The sequence below is a fragment of the Acinonyx jubatus genome, chromosome D3 (genome assembly GCF_027475565.1).
Source record: "Acinonyx jubatus isolate Ajub_Pintada_27869175 chromosome D3, VMU_Ajub_asm_v1.0, whole genome shotgun sequence".
NCBI lineage: Eukaryota > Metazoa > Chordata > Mammalia > Carnivora > Felidae > Acinonyx > Acinonyx jubatus.
Genome location: NC_069392.1, coordinates 20,871,710 through 20,894,303, shown reverse-complemented (window position 1 = coordinate 20,894,303; position 22,594 = coordinate 20,871,710). Strand labels below are relative to the sequence as shown.

At 39.3% G+C, this 22,594-nt stretch overlaps 1 protein-coding gene across 14 annotated transcripts in view; it reads left to right on the top strand.

The window, feature by feature from the left end:
• The window catches only part of DEPDC5 (DEP domain containing 5, GATOR1 subcomplex subunit), a 126,325-nt gene that overhangs the window by 13,271 nt on the left and 90,460 nt on the right, over positions 1 to 22,594 (top strand). For all 14 annotated transcript variants that reach the window (XM_053206735.1, XM_015081465.3, XM_053206738.1 and 11 more), the window contains 7 exons: positions 1,050 to 1,119; positions 5,782 to 5,860; positions 7,241 to 7,302; positions 11,980 to 12,049; positions 12,620 to 12,692; positions 22,053 to 22,156; positions 22,444 to 22,518. In XM_053206735.1, the coding sequence (XP_053062710.1) occupies positions 1,050 to 1,119; positions 5,782 to 5,860; positions 7,241 to 7,302; positions 11,980 to 12,049; positions 12,620 to 12,692; positions 22,053 to 22,156; positions 22,444 to 22,518 (533 nt within the window). The remainder of the gene's footprint in view (positions 1 to 1,049; positions 1,120 to 5,781; positions 5,861 to 7,240; positions 7,303 to 11,979; positions 12,050 to 12,619; positions 12,693 to 22,052; positions 22,157 to 22,443; positions 22,519 to 22,594) is intronic.

Below are 22,594 nucleotides of genomic sequence, written 5' to 3'. Positions count from 1 at the left end.
TTCTCAGAACAGCTCTACAAAGTAGATGTCATTATCTCCTTTTTTAAGATAAGGGCACTGGGTCTCACAGAGTTATTTCCCCATGGCTATTCAGCTAGTTCAGTGACTCTTAGAACTTAGATTCCTGATGGGACTCTCAAGTCTGATCTCCTCAGAAGGCCATGTTCTTTGAACTGTCTGTCCATTTTGTGCCCTTAAAAAGTTGCAGAGGAAAAGACATTAAGCCCCTCAAATGCAATACCAAATTGCCATGAAAACTTTTCAGCAGAATGGCCTCCATTGAATGTGAACCCTGTCCCTATATGCCTCCTGACTGCTTGTCTTCTTTGTTAAAGTATTTTTTTTAAAGTTTTTATTTATTTACTTTTGAGAGAGAGCGAGTGAAAGAGAGCAAGTGTGTGCACACGCACAAGCAGCTCCTGGGAGGGGCACAGAGAGGGGGACAGAGGATCTGAAGCAGGCTCTGCATGCACAGCACAGAGCCTGATGTGGGGCTCGAACTCATGAACCTCGAGATAGATCAAGACCTGAGCCGAAGGCAGATGCTTAACTGACTGAGCCACCCAGATGTCCCCATGACTGCTTATCTTCTAATTCTGATATTAGGATTGATTTTGTTTCTGTTGAAACTCCATGTTCATGAGAAAGTTCACAGAACTTTCACAACTGTTGAAGGCTGGGATTAGCAAAATTGTTCATTAGTTCTTCCTAACTGTTTTTGTGATGTGGACCCTTTTGAGATTTGACAAAAGCTATAATTCTCTGCCCAGAAAACTTTGCAGGATTTCAGAGAAATCATGGATTTCCTGAATCCCTCCTGAGAATGACATGTTGTTTATAGAGTCCCAGATTAAGAACTGTCATACAAATTCAGTACACTCTGAGAATTCTTTATGTTGTGTAATCTTTTCATGGCTTTCTGGAAATCTGTAACTGGCCAGGTCATTTGAGGATAAATATGAGAGTACAGTGAGCCACCCTGAAGTCATCCCTGTTTCTTCTTGGTTTATGTAAGACTTGTAATAACTCTTGCATGTATATCTTTTCAGGGCACAGGCTGGTGAGCTGTGGGTCAAGAATGAAAAGGTCATGTGTGGTTATATCAGCGAAGATACCAGGGTGAGATTGATAAAACGCGTTTGTGGTTTTGTTTCTTCATACTGTTATGTCTGAGTCCTGAACTCAAAAGACAAAACAGAGACAAGCAAAAACTTGTCTCCTGATGGCTACTGTTCTCAGGTAGATAATATTTTAATATTGTCAAGGATGTCTGAAATTCTAGTGTTTTATAGTTGGATCTATCCAGTTTGGGGTCGATCTTCATTTTCTCTTCTGAAAGAGGTCTAAATGTGGAAATGTAGTGTCTAACCTGCAGGCTTCTTTGCCTACGAATACATCGCAAAGGTTAAACTCAGTAGAAGATTGCAGTCGGTAAATATGAACAGAGACCTTTGCAAAGGAAATCTTGTTCTTTGGTTCTTTATCCCAGTTGGAAAAAGCCAAACTGAACAACTGTAAACATTACCCATGCTGGTGAAACCACCTATCTGCTCTTCCTTGTTCTTATCCTCTGCCTCCCTTGAGAGCAGTGGTTTGAACTGGAGGTGATATTGCCTCCCCAGGGGACTTTTGGCAATGTCTGGAGGTATTTTTATATGTCACAACTAGGATTATGTGAAGAATGTTGCTAAACATGATACAATGTATAAGACAGATCTCCAGACCAAAGAATTATCTGGTCCAAAATGGCAGTGTTGTGGTGGGGGTGCTGTCTGGTGTACTGTGGGATGCTTAGCAGCATCCCTAGCCTCTGTACGCTAGATACCAGTAGTGCCCTGCAGGTCACGACAACCAGACATGTCTCCAGACATCACCAAATGGCCCTAGTTGAGAACCAATGCCTTCATAGGTAACTACTATCTGAATTTTATTTTTGTATTTTTCCTTGTTTGCGTAGTGTTAATACATACGTATGTTACTCTAAACCGTTTACTGTATATTTGTTTTGCTTATTTTTGAGCTTATTAAATTGAAATTAAAAAAATAGTCCTTTTTAGCTAGCTTTTTTTGTACTTGATACTATATTTTAAGTCTATAATTAGGAGTATATGGGTTATAGGTAAAATAATGCCAAACTCTTTTTCAAATTCTTTGGACCACTTAGTATTCCTAGTAGCAATATATAAAAATCTGTTGTTTTTCATTTTTTTTCCAACACTTGGTGTGAGATTTTTAAAAGTTTCTTGCAGCTCTAGTGGGCATAGATTGGTATAGTGATCTTGTTTTGCTTCTCTCCAGTTTTCTAGAAATTTACTCTTTTTTTTTTTTAAGTTTATTTACTTTTGAGAGAGAGAGAGAGAGAGAGAGAGAGAGAGCAAGAGCGAGTGCATGTATGTGCCAGGGAGGGGCAGAGAGAGAGGGGGACAGAGGATCTGAAATGGGCTATGTGCTGACAGCTGAGATTCTGATGTGGGGCTTGAACTCATGAACTGTGAGATCATGACCTGAGCCAAAGTAGGCCACTTATTGACTGAGCCACCCAGGTGCCCCTCTAGAAATTCACTCTTGGGGCGCCTGGTGGCTTGGTCGCTTAAGCGTCTGACTTTGGGTCAGGTCATGATCTCATAGCTTGTGGGTTCAAGCTCTGCATTAGGTTCTGTGCTGACAGCTCAGAGCCTGGAGCCTGCTTCCGATTCTGTGTCTCCCTCTCTCTCTACCCCTCTCCTGCTCACTCTCTGCCTCTCTCTCTCTCTCAAAAATAAATAAACATTAAAAAAAAAGATATTACTCTTAAGCATGATTTACAAAGACTAGGATAATTTGGTGTATGTTTACCTCTTCAACCTTATTCATACACTTATAATAACTAATATGGAAGCGCCTCTTGTGTGTCAGCTACTGTACTTTTTTTTTTATACTTTGTTTTTAATATATTTTTTAAACTTTATTTTAGGGAGGGAAAGAGAGAATCCCATTGTGGGGCTTGATCTCACGAAGCATGAGATCATGACCTGGGCCGAAATCAAAGAGTCGGACGTTCAACCTACTGAGCCACCCAGGTGTCCCTACACTTAATTTTTAATGGCTCCTGGCTGGCTCAGTTGGTAGAGCATGCCTCTCGACCTCTGGGGCATGAGTTTGAGCCCCACACTGGGCGTAAAGATTACTTAAAAAACAAACTGGTACAGAACATTATCCATGAATATCCTTCATTCTAGAGGGGAATTCAGAGTGGGGAATTCCCATTCAATGGGGATGCACGGGTAAACAGCACAAACAAGATCCCTCCCAGTAAGGAGCTTACACTGTAGTGGGGAGATAGATGTAAGTAGATACCCAGTCCATAAATGTGGTAATTACAGATTATGATGAATACTCCAAAGGAAATTAATTGGGTAATGAGAAAGACTGAGTGTGGCCACCTTAGTAAACAAGTGAGATAAATGAAAACTTCTAGGGAAAGAGATGGGCATTGTGGTAGAGAATAACAAGAGACCTTCTTTACAAAGGTGGACAGGGAGGTGTCTCCGAGAAGGTGCCAGAAAGGTGAGACTTAGTGTATGAAGGTTGAGACAAAGAGCGTTCCAGGCAGAAGAAACAATTGTGAGAGGCCAGTGTGACAGAAGCCTAGGATATGAGTAGGGAGAATGATGTCGATATGAAGGTGGTCTGGTTCCAGCCAGTTCATGCAGGTCCTTGTAACCAGTGTAGAGTGTATTGTAAGGACGATCCGCTGAAGGATTTTAAGGGGGGAGTGATTTCCAAATTAGGCTTTCAAAAGATTACTTATTCTGTTGGATTTTTTTGTTGTTGTTACATAAGTTAATACCTTTGTTATAGACTAGTGATGTTTCAAATGGTGGAACTTCTACTGGTCTTTGAATTCTTTCAGGGCTGACTTTGCTGTGATGGCAGAAGTGTTGTGTGTCCAGGCAGCATGGGCTATTCTTTGCATACAGGAACCACAGTGCCAGATCCCCACAACTTGTCTTCATCTTAGTTTTGTCACAGAAGGAGCATGTGTACTTGTGCTGGCTTTTTTCAATTTTCTTTACGATTTTCCTGATGGAGGCCCCATAACAGGTCCTGTATTTACCGACAATTCTAATTTTCGTGGTGCATTTAACCATGTTGCCACAAACTGGGGCCAAGCTCAGAGAGCCATCCAGTTGGATTTTGTTGAACAAAAAAACCTAAAGTAGCAATGGCAAACAAAGTCAACTTTTTTCTCTCTGGTAAAATAAGTCATTGGGTAGGCCATTCACTGCTAGGATGGCATTGTCACAATTATTGGTGATCTAGATAGGTTTTTTTGTCTTCCTGTTCTGCCTTCCTCAGGATTGGGCTTCCATGGTTCAGTTGGAGCTGCTGTAACCACTTCATATTCCAGGTAGAAGAGAGAGGAGCTACTTAGGAAGCCGGGAGGTTTAGTCTTTTGATAGTCCCTTGCCTTCTGGAATAGTGTTGGCTTCCCATTACGTAGGAAGAAAGGATGTGCCATAGGCATCCACAGTATGTGCTGTAGCCACTCTGGCTCTGTGTAGAGCATTGTTTGTAGGGGCAAGAGTAGAAGCAGAGAAATGGCTTAAGAAGTTAGAAGACTGTGGCATGGACTGAGGTTAGAGCTGTAGCAACGGAGAGATGTGGGCAGACTTGGGATGCGTTTTGGGATAGAGTCTACAAAACTTGCTGATGCACTGGATATAAGGAGCAAAGGAAAGAGAAGAATTGATCAGCTCGATAGACAGTTGGTGGTGTCATTTATGAGGTGGGGAAGACAGGAGGAGACATTTGGAAGCATTTGAGAAAAGATATTTGTGAGATACCTGTTGGACTTCTGAGAGGAGAAATCTGGGGAGGCAGTTGAGTCTGGATCTCATTTTGTCACTTCTCCCATATGTGCCCCTCCCCTCCAAACCCTCCCACCCTATCCTGTCCTGCCCTTAGGAACCATTTGCTATTCCTTAAACATGCCACATTCTCTCTTGCCTCTGTATCTTTGCACATACTACTCTCTCCTGCCTAGAGCACTTAGATCCTGCCTTCCCCCCTTACAAGCTACTCATCCATCCTTCCGCACTCCTCTCAGGCTTCACTTGCTTCTGGAAAGCCTTCCTAGTTCCTGAGGCAGTCTGGGTATGAAGGGCGTGTACGATGTGAATTATAATTTATTAGACTGGCAGCTCATCAACTGGCATATCTTAGCCCAGCTTCTACATTCGTAATGAGCTTTTCTTTTCTTTCCCAGGTAGATTTATTGTCCTTTCTCCTATGTTTCTTATGAGAACCTTCGTGGAATGTTTGTATATGTTGCTGTCTTTTGCACATCTTAATCCTCTACTATAATTTCCTAAAAGGCAGGGACAGGATCTTCTCTTCAGAGTTTATGATGTGAGGGATGAAGCTTGCTTTTAGAAATCCCATGCCACAATTGAGAAAATCTTCCATCATTGGTTTTTTTTTGGGGGGGGGGGTGGGGTTAAAGACATTTAAGATTTACTGTCTTATATTTCATTTCTTTTATTTATTTTTTAAGATTTTATTTTCAAGTAGCTCTGCACCCAATCTGGGGCTCGAACTTAGAACCCTGAGATCAAGAGTCACATGGTCTACGGACTGAGCCAGCCAGACGCCCCATGTCTTAACCATTTTAAAGTGTACAGTTCAATAGTGTTAAGTACATTTACATTGTTGTGAAATGAATCTACAGAACTTTTTCTTCTTGCACAACTGAAACTACATCATTGCTTTTTAATGCAACTATGTTTTTGTTTATTTCAGGTGGTGTTCCGTTCTACGTCGGCTATGGTTTACATATTTATTCAGATGAGCTGTGAAATGTGGGATTTCGATATTTATGGTACTGTCCCTAAGTGATGGTTGTAGCTGCCATTGGGTAGATATTTCTGGTTTCCCCCAAGTTGGTATCATTTTATAGCAAGACGTTGACATTCTCTAAAAATGTATCTTGAGATCTTTATAAATCCTCAAATGTGAAAATAAATATATTGAAAGTAAATATTTTACACACACACACACACACACACACAGACATTTATTTATTTATTTGGTGAATTCCATGAAATGCTGTACAGTATTAATGGAAAATCTGACTTCTCAGATCTTTAATTGTTCTGTAAGTATAGGTTGAAAAGTCATAAAGTCACTCTGTGGGTAGGAACCAACACTTTCTTTGATATCTTTCATTTCTCTTCCTGTCACTCAGAGAAATCTCCATGTTGGTCTCATTTTATTAGAATTACTATGTAATGAGTAGAGGGAAAAAAAGCTGCTATGAGGTGTGGATACTGTGTCCAACACACCAACCCTATAGTGCATGTATTTCATATTTGTGTTTAGCAAATTATAAGCGAATTTGTGCCATGGGTCATCAAGGTCACTCAAGAACAGCAAGAACTGCAAATGATAATTCAGTGAATGCCCAGGGTCCTCTTCTAATCAACTTTGAACGTCATTGTGAAATACTCACATTTAGTATATATTCTTTGTCTCATTCTGAAGATAACACTGTATTTTTCTTTTTTATTTTATTTATTATTTTATTTTATTTTATTTTTCAACGTTTATTTATTTTTGGGACAGAGAGAGACAGAGCATGAACGGGGGAGGGGCAGAGAGAGGGAGACACAGAATCGGAAACAGGCTCCAGGCTCTGAGCCATCAGCCCAGAGCCCGACGCGGGGCTCGAACTCACGGACCGCGAGATCGTGACCTGGCTGAAGTCGGACGCTTAACCGACTGCGCCACCCAGGCGCCCCTGTATTTTTCTTTTTTAAAAAAAGTTTATTTTGAGAGAGAGAGCGCACACACACGCGTGTGCGAGAGAGAGACAGGCAGACACCCTAGCAGGCTCCATGCTGTCAGCTTGAACAGTTTGGGGCTTTAACCCATGAACTGTGAGACCATGACCCGAGCTGAAATCAAGAGTTGGACACTTAACTGACTGAGCCACCCAGGCACCCCAACTCTGTATTTTTAAAGCATCAAAGTGTTTCAATCTTGGATGTTACCTTGGAGCCATGGCCTCTTAGGCAGATACTAAATTTGGCTTGGTAGAAAGTCTTAGTTGAACACTTCTATACATCTGGCTTTTAGGATCTTGTTTTAAGATACAGCAGAACCCACCTTCTCTTTGGTCTCGTTCCTGCTATTTTACTGAGAGAAGATATTGTGAACAAGAAATAAAGATAATCTTCACTCTCTTCTCATTGCTTTTCAGGGGATCTATATTTTGAGAAAGCTGTGAATGGTTTCCTTGCTGATCTCTTTACCAAGTGGAAGGTATGTTTTTTATATAGTAAACCTCATTACATAAATTTATTCATTGCAGATTTTAGAAATACACTGTTTCTACTAAGCTGCCTTTAGTTAAAGTATCTAAGCTAAAGCCTAAATTGATAAAACTATAGATTTAATTACTTTAACTGCCTCAGCATGATAAAGGTCATTTATGAGAAACCCACAGCTGACATCAGACTCAATGGTGAAAGACTAAAAACTTTCCTCCTTAAGATAAGGAACAAGGTGGAGTGCCTGGGTGGCTCAGTCGGTTGGGCGACCGACTTTGGCTCATGTCATGATCTCACAGCTCATGAGTTCAGACCCCACGTCGGGCTCTGTGCTGACAGCTTGGAGTCTGGAGCCTGCTTCGGATTCTGTGTCTCCCTCTCTCTGTCCCTCCCCTGCTCACACAGTCTCTCTCAAAAATAAACATTAAAAAAAAAACTAAAAAAGAAAAGATTAGGAACAAGGTGAGGATGCCTGCTGTCACCACTGGTGTTCAGCATTGTACTTGAAGTTCTAGCCTCAGCAACTAGAAAAAAAATAGAAAGCATACATATTGGAAAAGAAGAAATAAAACTATTCTATTGACAGATGATCTCCTATATGTAGAAGATCCTAAAAAATTCACCAAAAAACTATTAGAGCTAAGAAATGGATTCAGCAAAGCTGCAAGGTTACAAAATCAACACAAGCAATCAGTTGTATTTCATCAGCAATGAACACTCTGAACAAGAAATTTAAAAGCAAAGAAATAAATTGTATGTATGTACTTATTTAAGTAGGCTTCACACCCAGCACAGAGCCCAACAGGGGGTTTGAACTCGCAATCCTGAGATCATGACCTGAACTGAGATCAAGAGTTAGACACTTAACCAACTGAGTCACCCAGGCTCCCCCAAGGAATTAAATTTTAAAAAGAGAATTAAATTGGGGCACCTGGGTGGCTCAGTTGCTTGGGTGTCTGACTCCTGGTTTTGGCCCAGGTCATGATCTCACGGTTTGTGAATTCGAGCCTTGTGTCAGGCTCTGCACTGCTGGTGAGGACCCTGCTTGGGATTCTGTCTATCTCCCTCTTTCTCTGCTCTTTCCCCACTCACTCTCTTTCTCTCTCTCAGAATAAATAAGTAAACTTAAAACAAAAATTAAAAAGAGAATTAACTTAAAAAATTCCATATACAAGAGCATCTGAGAGAATAAAATACTTTCAATTAATTTACCCAAGGAGGTGCAATATTTGTTTGCTAAAATCTATAAAACCTTGCTGAAAGAGATTAATAAAGATCTAAATAAGTGAGAAAGAACCAACCCATAATCATAGATTGGGAGACTTAATACCGTTAAAGTGGCAATACTACTCAAACTATAGTTCAGTCCCTATCAGAATCCCAGTGGCCTTTTTTTGCAGAAATGGAAAAGTTGATTGTAAAATTTATGAAGAATTGCAAGGGATCCTGCATAGCCAAAACAACCTTGAGAAAGAACAATAAAGTTGGAGGACTCTTACTTCGTAATTTCAAAACTTACTACAAAGCCAAAATAGTCAAAACCATGTGGTACTGGCATTCAGATAGATTTGCAAATCAATGGAATAGAATTGAGAGTACAAGAAATCAATCGATACATCTGTGGTCAGTTGATTTTAGACAAAGATGTCCATTTAATGAGGGAAAGAAGAGTCTCTTCAACAAATGGTTCTGAGGCAACTGAATATCCATATGCAAAAGAATGAACTTGGAGTCTTACTTTGCATCATATACAAAAATTAACTCAAGGGGGATCAAAGACCTAATGTAGGAGAGCTATTTGAGGTCACATTATGTTGTGGCAAAGAGCGTGGGGTTTGGATAAAAATGGACTGGGTTTAAAATTATGATTCTGCTCTGATTAGCTTTTTTTTTTTTTTTTTTTTTTTAATCTTGGAGAAGTAGTCAGTCTTTCTGAGCCTCTGTTTTATTTTCTGCAAAAGAGAGATTATAATAGTCCCTGCCTCACAAGGTGTTTTAAAGCATCTGTACATAGTAAGGTCTCAGTTGAATCTAAGTACCGTCTTCCTACCTCAGCAATATGGGGCACTATCCATCAGCTGTGAAGGGTATGGAAATAGATGACGCTTGCCCTCAGAGAACTTACGGATCTGCTGGGGAGCTTGCATCTACATATTTGAAACAATAGAAAGCCATATGTTTTAGGGGTTAGAATTTTATTTACTTTTGAATTTGGACCTGAAGACTGAGGAAGGTTTGGATGGTTGGAAAGGAAGATGGAGAGGGTATGTCAGATGAACAGTTTGAACAAAAGGGTGTAGATGAGCATGAGAGTAGGGTATGGTCTTAGGCAACTTCACAGAGGGTTAGTGTAGGGAATAATTAAGTAGTAAGATAGATTCAAAGGATGGGGTCACATCAAGCCAGGCAGTTTGGACTTGACAGGAAGTGTGGGAACTATTAAAGATTCTCAAGCAAGTGGTCAATATGATCAAAGCTGGGGAGAATTTGAGGAAAGAGTAGTCCAAGTGGCCAGGAGCAGTGTGGTGAAGTGACACATGGAATTAAGCAGACCAGCCAGGAGGCTTCTGCAGTCATGTGGCTTAACAGTGATGAGGCCTTTGTGTCTGCCTGCGTACAGGGGCTAAAGTTTGAGGTGGGCTAAATAATGGTCACCTTGGACCACATAGTGGCCATTTCAGTATTGGGTGTGTGAAAACCTCCATTTCAAGTCTGACTCAGTGTCCCTTAGATGTCCCCTCACCCTACAGTCTATGAATGGACTTTTGATTAGATAATAGGGGTAGGGTTTGGCATAGGCCTAGTCATTAGTTTATAGGACTTCACTCTTAGGATTTGTTAATTTTTTTAAAAGTTGGTTTTAAAAATTAAATTTAAAAATTTAAAACTTGGTTTTAAAATTTTTTTAAAACTTGGTTTTAAAGCAGGAGCTTGAAAATGAATTAAAATAACTTTCTGTAGCCACTCTGTATTGATTTAATGATATTTGGTGAAGGTGAACGTTGTTTATACCTTTTTACAGTTTTTTTAAGTTTATTTATTTTGAGTGAGAGAGAGAGAGAGTGAGCAAGCAGGGAAGACACAGAGAGAAAGGGAGAGAGAATCCCAAGCAAGCTCTGTGCTGTGCTGCACAGAGCCCAACATGGGGCTTGATCCCACAAACGGTGAGATCGTGACCTGAGCTAAAATCAAGAGTTAGTCACTCAACTAACTGAGCCACCAGGCACCTCGGTTGTTCTTTATGCCTCCTATTGAATAACTTACAGCTAACACTGTGGACAGCAGGATTGAGCATGGGAGTTCATGAATTCATTTCAGAGCCCAAAATATAGTAGGGGTGGGGATAATAGTAGTAGTCCCAGTTAACATTCATTGAGTATTTTGACATACCTAGTATCATGGTATGTGTTTTGCCTACATTATCTCACTCAATCCTCTTGCTCCTGTTAATACTGGTAGGGAAAGTACAGCTCAGTGAAGTTGGGTAACTTGCCCATGATCAACAGCATGTGAAAGCAGAATGAGGATTCTCATCTGGTGCCCTCCATTCTCCCAGAGCTACCCTGAGATCGTGGCCTCTGTGCTATCCTGTCTGTATTATTACCCCAGGCCATGCCACCTGTTGTATGTTAGCCCCACTGTCACATGAGTTGAGAGGCTCATAAACCCACACCAGTCCAATCATTGTAAGGCATTTATTCTTATTTATCACTTACACCAAAGTCAGATAAATTTGGAGTTGAGTTTGGAGCACTGGGCATCCAATAAATTGTAGGTGACTAATGAAGATTTGCTCTTTCCTAGCACTCTGCTCTTGGTGCTGTTGCTTGTATTTAGGAATTTCTGTCCACTTGAGATATATCCATGGGGGAATATAAGGTGGCATGTTATGTGCATCATGTTGTATATATACCTTACATGGTAAATGCTGAATTGTGTAGTCAGTCAACATGGTGGGTTAGAGATGGGGTTGGTCAGTGGAAGCACTCATCTTCGAAGATCCGGGAGGAACTGAAACTGGGCTTGCTGGCTTACTGGTGCAAGCCACATTTCATGTTATCTGTAAACACCCTGTTTCCAGAATGTTGATTTCCAGACTCCATGGAAATGTTTATTCTCACTAGTCCCCATCTCAATCCAAAGGTACTATGACACCTTGGCTTCAACTGCTGCATCTTGAGCAGCTCCCAACCCTGATTTTATGACAGTGGTAGGATGTGGGGGGTGTATTTGATTCTTACATTCAGCACTATGCGTTCTGTTCTTGTTCCTAAACTATGGTTCTGAAGAAATTTTAAAAACACCATGAAGCAGGTACAAATACCATGATCCTTTGATATTGGGTTCATCTAGTTCATGCCAAATCAAGAACAGAGATAGTGACCCATACGTATTGATGATTTGCTGTTTTCAAAGCACTTTTTGCATTCCTGGGACTATTGCCCAAGGTTACATAGTGGTAAACTTCCGGGCCAGGACTCAACCTGCATCTTCTCACTCCAGCAGTGCTCTGTTCACTGCATCATGCAACCTACAATGATGTGACATCATCCAATACAGTGTGCTGCCACTGAGTCTCCTAGAATTGAGAATATTATGTTAATGCAGGCTGCTTCATCATGAAGTGAATGAAATAAACTTGAGCTGCTTTTTCTCTACTCATTCCTAGGAGAAGAACTGTAGTCATGAAGTGACAGTGGTCCTATTTTCTAGAACTTTCTATGATGCAAAATCTCTTGGTAAGTCTTTCTCCTACAGTTCCTTTTTTAATGCTAACAGTTAAAAAAAATTTTTTTTTTAATGTTTATTATTGAGAGACAGAGAAAGAGCATGAGTACGGGGGGGGGGGGGGGGGCAGAGAGAGGAGGAGACACAGTATCCAAAGCAGACTCCAGGCTCTGAGCTGTCAGCACAGAGCTTGACATGAGGCTTGAACTCACAAACCGTGAGATCATGATCTGAGCTGAAGTCGGACGCTAAACCGACTGAGCCACCCAGGCGCCCCCTATAGTTCTTTTTATTAAGCTTTCCATCCATTCTTTATCATCTTTCCCTTTTTCATCTTTCCCACTCATCTATCCCACTTTTTCTCTAATGAGCGTAGGGTAAAATGGAAAACAACACAGTCCATTAGTGGATGCCAGAAGTCTGTGGGCCATGATTCATCTTAAAGCCAACTTGATATAATTTCATTCATTCATTTGTTCATTTATTTTGGTAATGCAAATCTTCAACCCAGAAGGAGGAGCAGATAAACTGTGAATTTCTCTTCTCAACCTGATCTACATGTGTTGTTTTCTCTTTTTCAGACGAATTTCCTGAAATAAACCGAGCCTCAATTCGACAAGATCACAAGGGACGGTACTATGAAGACTTTTATAAGTATGTTTGAGGCTTTGCTATGCCCACCCCCCCCCCCCCTTTTTCTTGGCTGTTTCTTTCCTAACTTAAAAAAAAAGTAACCCTTTAATTTTGGCATAATAGGTTTACAGAATAGTTGCAAAGGTAGCACAGAGAGTTCACATATACCCTTCACCCAGTTTTCCTTGTTAATATTTCCTAACTATGGTACATTTGTCAAAACTATGAGATTAGCACTGGTATAGTACTATTAACTGAGTTCAGACAGTTCTCATATTTCATCAGTTTTCCCACTTTATGTACCTTTTTTCATTCCAGCATCCAATCCAGGTTACCACATTGCATTTAGACTTTTCAAACTTTGTACTGTGAAAAATTTCAAACTCATAGAAAAGAAGAACAAATAATATAATAAATTCACACACCCAACACTTAGATTTAACAGCTATTATTATGCCGCATTTGCTTCATCTGTTTTTTGGCTACATTTTATTTTAAAGTAAATTATAAATATGACATTTTGTTCTTACACATATCTAAAAGATAGGTTGATTTCACATATAACCACAATATCATGGTCACATTGGACAAAGTCAATTCTATAATATCATCTAATATCTAGTACATATTTAGGTTTCATTAATACTCTGATAACTTCTGTTTAATCTGCTTGTTAAGTCTTAATCTAAAGCAATTTCACCCTTCCTTTTTGTCCCCAAACATGTGACATGTTGAAGACTCTGAGTTGGTAGTTCTGTAGTACTGTGTTTTCCAAACTTCCGTGTGCCTATGAACCTCCCCTGGGGATTGTGCTGAGTCCAATCAGTTCAGGAGTCCTGGGGTGGGCCTGAGATTCTGCATGTCTAACTAGTTTCTATGCTTGCATATGTTGGTTTCTGTACCCCATTTTGAGTAGGGAGGCTAAGGAGGACCCCTTCTGGATTTGTCTGATTGCATCCTGTGGTGGTACTTATTTTCTGTAAATCAGAGGTTACAACTGGGGCAATTTAGCTGCCCTCTCCACTCACCCCAGGCGTTTGGCAGTGTCTAGAGACTTCTTTTTCCTTTTGGTCAAAATGGTATAGGATAGGTAGGAAGGGGAGGTTGTACAACTGATACCTACTGTGTAGAGGCCAGGGATGCTGCTATGCATCCTGCAGTGCGCACAGGACAGCCCCCGCTGCAGAGTTATTTAGCTCAAGGTAACAATGGTGCTGAGGTTGAGAAGCCCTCTCTAAAGACTTGATGGGATTTAGGTTGGACCTTTTTTGTAAGACTTATCAGGAATGCACATCAGTCCAGATGTGCTGACAGTGCCCCTGAATAAGGGAATGCTTTGTGAGATGATAGAAGCGTAGTAGATACAGTCGGATGGGTTGCACTTGGGCCTGGAGCTGAAGGCCCTTGATCTTTTAAACTCTCAGATCTGTGGAGAAGTTTATCACGTGATTCTTGGCACTTCAGGTGGAAGCTACAGTAGATCTCAAAACAGACTTTAAAAACCCTTTTGTGGGTGCCTGGGTGGTGGCTCAGTTGATTGAGTGTCCAACTTCAGCTTGGGTCATGATCTCATGGTTTGTGAGTTCAAGCGCCGCATTGGGCTCTCTGCTGTCAGCACAGAGAATGCTTAGGATTCTTTCTCTCTCCCTCTCTCTCTGCCTCTCCTCCGCTCATACTTTCTCTCAAAAATGAATAAACATTAAAAAAAATAAAAAGAAACCCTTTTGCTTTGTAGATTTTAAATGGATTATTTTAGTCTTGCCTGAAGTACCAAGATTTTATGTTAAAGTAAAAACCAAGTCCTTTGAAACTGAGCACATTTCATCAACTAACTATACTTGTTAAAGCCCTTAGAGACTGCTTCTCTCAAATGCACTACTCTGTCATTGGTTCAGTCTTGCTTCCTTAGACTGTTTCCTTCTGTAACCCAGAGGAGGAACCCTTTGCTAGTTTCCCTTCCTATCTTAAACTCTGAAATACAATGTCTTTGTGTTCTACAGTAACAGTTTACTTTGTGGGTTTAGTTTTTGTGTCAGATGGCCAATCCTCTCCCCTCCCTCCCAACCTGGAGCCTTAAACATATTTCTTTGTAGCTAGTTCCCTCCTAAGTCTGAAGCCAATACCAAATGCCAATTTGTATTTTTCTCTCCCTTCTCAACTTTGTAATAGCATTTCTAAAGAATAAATATTCTTTAGTAATTATATATATTTAAAAAAAACCTGTAAATTGTGGATAAGCACCAAAGAGTGACAAATTATGAAACTTTTTAAGGCTGTTTTTGGAGTAACCTTTTTAACTTTTAATCTCAAAATCTTTTCAATTATGAGAACATTGAAAGAGGAATATGATGAATCTGTATACTTTTCACCTAGATTTACCAATTATTAACATTTAGTAGACACATGATTATGTTCTACTTCATTATCATCTTTTAAGAACCAAGGACTTTGTAAGAGAATGTAAGATTTTGCCAATTGTCCTAATATTCCTTATTGAAATGTTTTTCCTGATCCAGATTTCTTCCTAGAATCATGCATCATTATTAGCTTAATCTTCTGTGTTTGTTTTTACAATATGAACAACATGGGTTCGACCTGCACGGATCCAGTTACATGTGGATTTTTTTTGATAGCTACAAGACAGTACTATAAAGGTATTTTCCTTATGATTTTCTTTTTTATTTTTTCTTTATTTATTTTGAGAGAGAGAGAGTACAAATAGGGGAGGGAGGGGGAGAGAGAGAGAGAGAGAGAGAGTTCAAATAGGGGAGGGAGGGGGAGAGAGAGAGAGAGAGAGAGAGAGAGAGAGAGAGGGAGAGAAAATATCCCAAGCAAGCTTCACGCTGCCAGTGCAGAGCTCAGCTTGGGGCTCAAACTCACAAACCACAAAATCATGATGTGAGCCAAAATCAGAGTCAGATGCTTAATCACCTGAGCCACCCAGGCCCCCCCCCCCCCCCCAACTTGTGATTTTCTTAATACCACTTTCTTTTGTCTAGCTTGTTTTATTGTAAGAATATAATATATAATACCTATAACATACACAATATATTAATGTTTAAGTTATCAGTAAGGCTTCCAGTCAAGTTTTCAGGGAGTCAAAACATACGCGCAGATTTTCTGTTGCACAGGGCAGGGACATCACTGCCTCTAACCCCTATGTTGTTTAAGGGACAACTGTATTTCCTTTATCACTTGTTGGATTACCTTTTTATATCACTGAAGAAATAATGCATCTTTGTTGTAGAAATTTTGAAAAATCTATAAAAGAGCACAAGATAGAAAATAATAGTGGCTTCACTATTGAGGTGAAAATAAGATGGTAATAATTATCATTTGTATTCAGGACTTATGTACGGGGCCTGATTCTAAGCAAATTTAGGCATCTTGTTTCATTTAAATATCACAACGTTCCTTGTGATAGTTACTCATCTCATTTTATAGATGTAGACACTTGGATACAGAGTTTAACTTATCCAAAGCCCATGGAGGATTAAGTGACAGAGGATGCAGTTGACTCAGTCTAATTCAGAGTCTGTGCTTTTGACCACTGTATTCTTCAACCCCATACTGATCTTACTTTAAAGTATTTGTTGATCTTCTTTTGGGTCCTGTATCCCTGTGAGAATTTCATGAAAGGATGGGCCATTTCTTCCCCCAACATTATTACCATTTATCCCTTTACACTGATAAATTCTTCAAACCACTTCAGTGGATTCCTGGAACCTCTTTATTATTATTTTTTAAGTAATCTCTAGATCCAGCATGGGGGTTGAACTCACAACCCCAGGATCAAGAGTTGCATACTCTACCAACTGAACCAGCCATGCACCCCTGATTCCTGGACCCTTGAGAGCTCTTGTGGCTTAAGAGTACCTGAAGCCATTTGTACATAATGAGTATGAATTCATTTGAATATAATTATGGACATATTAAAACATTATATAAATCATGAATGTATGAGTTATGAATGTAGATTTATATATGCATATGAACATATCATTAATATAAATTTCCCAGGGTGCCTGGGTGGCTCAGTTGGTTAAGTGTCAGACTCTTGGTTTTGGCTCAGGTCATGATTTCAGGGTGTGTGGAATTGGGCCCCGTGTTGGGCTCAGTGCTGACAGAGCAGAGCCTGCTTGGGATTTTGTCTGTCTCCTCTCTCTCCCTCTCTCTCCCTCTCAAAATAAATAAACTTAAAAAAAATTTCCCCACATCATTAAAAAGTCATCCACAACATTTTTTTTAGAGCAAAAGAAGCTTTGGTTGTGTTTTTCCTTCTATAAGAATGATACAGGTTTATTTTAGGAAAATCACAAAGTATAGTTAAGAGTAATTCAAAACACTTCAATTCCACCTCCCAGATGCAGTCATCATCACCTGAGAGCATCAAACCCACTTCTCTGTTTACAGAGACAAAAAACAGTTTTCACAGAGATGTCATTACAGACTCCCATGCTTTTTTTTAAAACGGCATTTTCCAGGGCATGGGGGTGCTCCTGGGTGGCTCAGTTGGTTAAGCATCCAATTTTGGCTCAGGTTGTGATCTCATGATTTGTGAGTTTGAGCCCCACATCTGGCGCTGTGCTGACAGTGAAGAGCCTGCTTGGGATTCTCTTTCTCTCTTCTCTCTCTCTGCCCCTTCCCAAACTGCACACATTTTCTCTCTCTCTCTCACAAAATTAAAATAAAATAAAATAAAATAAAATAAAATAAAATAAAATAAAATAAAATAAAAAACTGGCATTTTCCACCTACTGTATCACAAATGCCATTTGATGTCAAATATTCTACTTCCACAGCATCATTTTTATTGCTATGTAGACATTTCATTTGATTGCCAACTATTATTGAACATTGAGGTGATTTTCAATTTTTCACTATTGTCAAAGTTCTACCAATGAATGATCTTACAGTCTGTAAGCATAACCTTAGTTATAATCTTAGCATAACCTGATGACCTTAGTTATACCCTTATAACTTGGCATAACCTTCAACATACACTTAAGATAAGTTCCCAGAAATGGAGGTATGGGGTCAAAGATACTTTGTTTTTGTTCAGACTTTTCATTTTTATAGCCAAATTGCCCTCCAAAAACATTGAAGTGAAAAATCCTATTTTCCCAGTAACCATGTTATTTCTCTTTTTTTTTTTTTTTTTATCAATACTGAATACTATTTTCTTCCTTTTTCTGACTCGTTCCCAATTAGAGTGGGAAAAAAGTTATCTCACTGAGTCTTAATAGTCATTTCTTTTATTACCAAGAGTGAATATTTTCCTATACTTATTGGCCTTTGTATTTTTCTTTTATGAGTTATATATTCATCTTCTTAGCTAATTTTTTCATCTTTTTTTGTTTTTTGTCTTACCCTCTGTCTGATTTTGCAATCCAAAGGGAAGTACTTTTAATACTGTGTGAACCACCTGGGTGGTTCAGTTGGTTTAGTGTCCATCTCTTGGTTTTGGCTCAGGTTATGATCTCATGGTATGTGAGTTCGAGCCCCGCATCAGGCTCTGTGCTGGCGGTGCAGAGCCTGCTTGGGATTCTATCTCTTCTTCTTACTTTGCCCCTCCCCAGTTCACTTTTTCTGTCTCTCAAAATAAATAAATAAACTTCAAAATATAAAAATAAAAATAAATACTGTGATATATATTTCTCCAGATCTTTTTCTGTTTAGCCCATTTTAAAATTGGATGATTTCTTTGGCTTGTTTTACTTATTCATTTTTAATTTTTTTAATGTTTTATTTTTATTTTATTTTTTAAATTTTTTTTATGTTTATTTCTTTCTTAGAGAGAGACAGAGCATGAGTGGGGGAGGGGCAGAGAGAGAGGGAGACACATAATCAGAAGCAGGCTCCAGACTCTGAGCTGTCAGCACAGAGCCCGACATGGGGTTCTAACTCACAAACCGTGGAATCATGACCTGAGCTGAAGTTGGTTGCTCAACTGACTGAGCCACCCAGGCGCCCCTGTTTTATTTTTTAGAGAGAGAGAGAGAGAGACTGAGCATGAGCAGGGGAGGGGTAGAGAGAGGGAGACACAGAATTCGAAGCAGGCTCCAGGCTCTAAGCTGTCAGCCCAGAGCCTGACGCAGGGCCCAAACTCACGAACCGTGAGCTCATGACCTGAGCTGAAGTCAAATGCTTAACTGACTGAGCCACCCAGGTGCCCCTGGCTTGTCTTATTTTTATTTTATTTTATTTTTAACATTTATTTATTTTTTGAGAGACATAGAGAAACAGAGCATAAGTTGGGGAGGGGCAGAGAGAGAAGGAGACACAGAATCCGAAGCAGACTCCAGGCTCTGAGCTGTCAACACAGAGCCTGACATGGGCTTGAACCCACAAACTGTGAGATCATGACCTGAGCCGAAGTCGAAGCCGAAGTTAACCGACTGAGCCACCCAGGTGCCCCTGGCTTGTCTTATTTTTCATAAAATCAGATGTATTGTGGTGGAGAGAATAGCATTATGAGCCTTCATATACCCATTATTCATATTAAACAATTATCAGAGAATCATATAATTTTTGGTAGTTATATAATAGTTTGTCATAGTCTAAAATTTTATCACAATTTAATTCCTTATTGTTAGATATTTAATATTTTTCTCATTTTAAAATTGATCTATGTACCACTGTGTATCTATGTATCTATATAAATACATATATAGTTATGCATTTTGAATGTTTCTTGTCTTTTTTTTTTTTTAATTTGACTATTTTTTTAGAGCTGTTTAGGTTCATAACAAAATTGAGAGAAGTTACAGGGATATCCCATACACCTCTTCTGCCCACACATACATAATGCCCTTCCCCTTATTATCAACATTCCTCACCAGAGTGGTGCATTTGTTACAATTAATGAACCTACACGGATACACCATAATCACTGAGAGTCCATAGTTTATCTTATGGTTCACTCTTGGTGTTGTATATTCTGTTGGTTTGGACAAATATATAATGACATGTCTCCATCATTATGGAGTATTTTCACTGCCCTAAAAATCCTTAGTGTTCCAGTTATCCCTTCCCCCCAACCCCCATCCCCTGGCAACCACTGATCTTTCTAGAGTCTGTACAGTTTTGCCTTTTCCAGAAAGTCCTAGAGTTGGAATCATATAGTATGTAACCTTTTCATGTTGGCTTTTTTCACTTAGTAATATATTTAAGTAATATTCATGGCTTAATAGCTCATTTCTTTTTAGCATTCAGTAGTATTACATTGTCTGGATGTATCACAGTTTGTCCCATTCCTTTACTGAAGGACATCTTGGTTGCTTTCAAGTTTTGGCAAGTATAAATAAAGTTTCTATACTCGTGTAGGTTTTTGTGTGCACCTAAGTTTTCAACTCATTTGGGGAAATACCAAGGAGTATGATTGCTAGATCATATGATAGGAGTATATTTAGTTTTGTAAGAAACCACCAAACTGTTTTCCAAAGTAACTCCATTATTTTACATTCCCACCAGCAGTGACTCAAAGTTCCTATTGGTCCATATCCTTACCAGCATTTGGTATTGTCAGTGTTCTAGATTTTGGCCATTCTAATGGTCACTTATTGCTGTTTTAATTTGCATTTCCCCATATGACATGATGTGAAGCATCTTTTCTTATGCTTATTTGCCATGTGTATTTCTTCTTTGGTGAGGTGTCTGTTCAGGTATTCTGCCCATCTTTAAATTGGGTTGTTTATTTCTGATTGTTGAGTTTTAAGAGTTCTTTGTGTTTTTGGATGGTAGTTCTTTATCAGATGTGTCTTTTGCTGACATTTTCTTCTAGTCTGTGGCTTGTCTTCTAATTCTCTTGTCATTGTCTTTCCCAGAGCAAAAGTTATTTAATTTTAATAAGGTCTAGTTTATCAGTTTTTCTCTTTCATGGATTGTGGCTTTGGTGTTGAATCTAAAAAGTCATCACCCTAGGGGCGTCTAGGTGGCTCAGTCAGTTAAGTGTCCAACTTGATTTTGACTTGGTTCATGATCTCATGGTTGGTGAGTCGGGCCCCATGTCAGGCTCTGCGCTCACAGTGTGGAGTGTGCTTGGGATTATCTCTCCCTCTTTGCCCCTTTTCTGCCAGTACCCGCACACTCTCTCTCACTTTCTCTCTCTCAAAACAAGTAAATAAAACTTAAAAAAAAAGTCACCACCCCAACTAGTGTCATCTGGGTTCTCTGGTATGTTATCTTTTAGGAGTTTTATAGTTTTACATTTTATATTTAGGTCTATGATCTGTTTTGAGTTAATTTTATGAAGGGTGTATAGTCTGTATCTAGATTCTTTTTCTTTTCTTATTTTTTGCGTGTGGATGTCCAGTTGCTCCAGCACCATTTGTTGAAAAGAATGTCTTTGTTCCATTGTGTTGTCTTTGCTTCTTTGTCAAAGATCTATTGGGGTGCCTGGGTGGCTTAGTCAGTTAAACATCTGACTTTGGCTAAGGTCATGATCTCATGGTTCGTGGGTTCGAGCCCCGCATCAGACTCTGTGCTGACATCTCAGAACCTGGAACCTGCTTCAGATTCTGTTTCTTCCTCTCTCTCTACCTGTCCGCAGCTTGTGCTCACTAGCTCTCTCTCTCAAAAATAAATGAACATTAAAAAAAAATCTGATTATATTTTGGGGGTTCTGTTTCTGGGCCCTTTATTCTGTTCCATTGATCTATTTATCTACTCTTTCACCAATGCCACACTATCTTTAGCTTTATTTGTAGCTTTATAGTTAAGTCTTGAAGTTGGATAGTGTTAGTTTTCCACCTTTGTTCTTTTCCTTCAATATTGGGTTGGCTATTCTGGGTCCTGTATGTTTCTTTAAGATAAATTCCTAGCATACACACACATGCAAACCTGTATGTATATGTACACACACACACACACACACACACACACACACACATACACACACATTTATTTTTATTTTTTGTAATGCAGTCACATGTATTTTTAAGGTTTTTAAGGTTCACAAGCTCTACAGTAAACAGATTCTCACCTATCCCTTTCTACTAATGTAGTTCCCTGTCATAGATTTGTTTATTAGATATATATGTAAAACCTACATATAGATGTTTTATTTTATGCTTCTTATATACCACCTAATTATAATTCATTGTATGAAGATTTCATGTTCCTGCTGAATACTAGGTATTAATATGATTTCAAGGCAATTTTTAAATATTTTCTTACTTTTTGTTTTCAATCCATATGACTATTGGTAATACAGGTCTTTGTTAATGTTTGTTACATGCACTTGGCTTTAATACTTATTATTATATGGTAAATTACCTTAACCCTGGAAATCCCATCTTCTCCTTTCTTTTGAAATTCTGTGAGAAACCTGATGTATGTAATAGCTGCTCAATGTCTATTTTATGACAATATTCCTTTCAGAGTGGTGGTGCAGAATGAGAGGAGAGAAGAGTGGACATCACTCCTTGTGACCATTAAAAAACTCTTTATCCAGTATCCAGTGTTGGTGCGACTGGAACAGGCAGGTACTGCATTCATAATGACAGAAAGTGCGGCAGGGAAAGGAGGTGTAGGATGGAGTCTGGGAGAGGAGAGGTTCATGCTTGCTTCTTTCATAGTGCTGGACAGAGTTTCTGCTTCTGGTCAGGTTTCTATTTCCAGTTGGGTCTAATTGTTCATTACATATGCAGTAAGTTCAATAGTATACCTACTACAGGGTAGGGGGACCTATGGAGCCAGACACTTTCCACTTGTTCTTTAAGAGTTCATCTTTCATGGGATACTTTTCCTTCTCTTATGTCTTTTGCTTCAGAGGGCTTTCCTCAAGGAGATAATTCTACCTCAGCACAAGGAAACTACCTAGAGGCCATCAATCTGTCATTCAATGGTGAGTAAGAACACAAGCTGTGGTGATCTGGCATCTTATTTACCACATGGCCGTGAACTTCTTTTTACTAATGTCC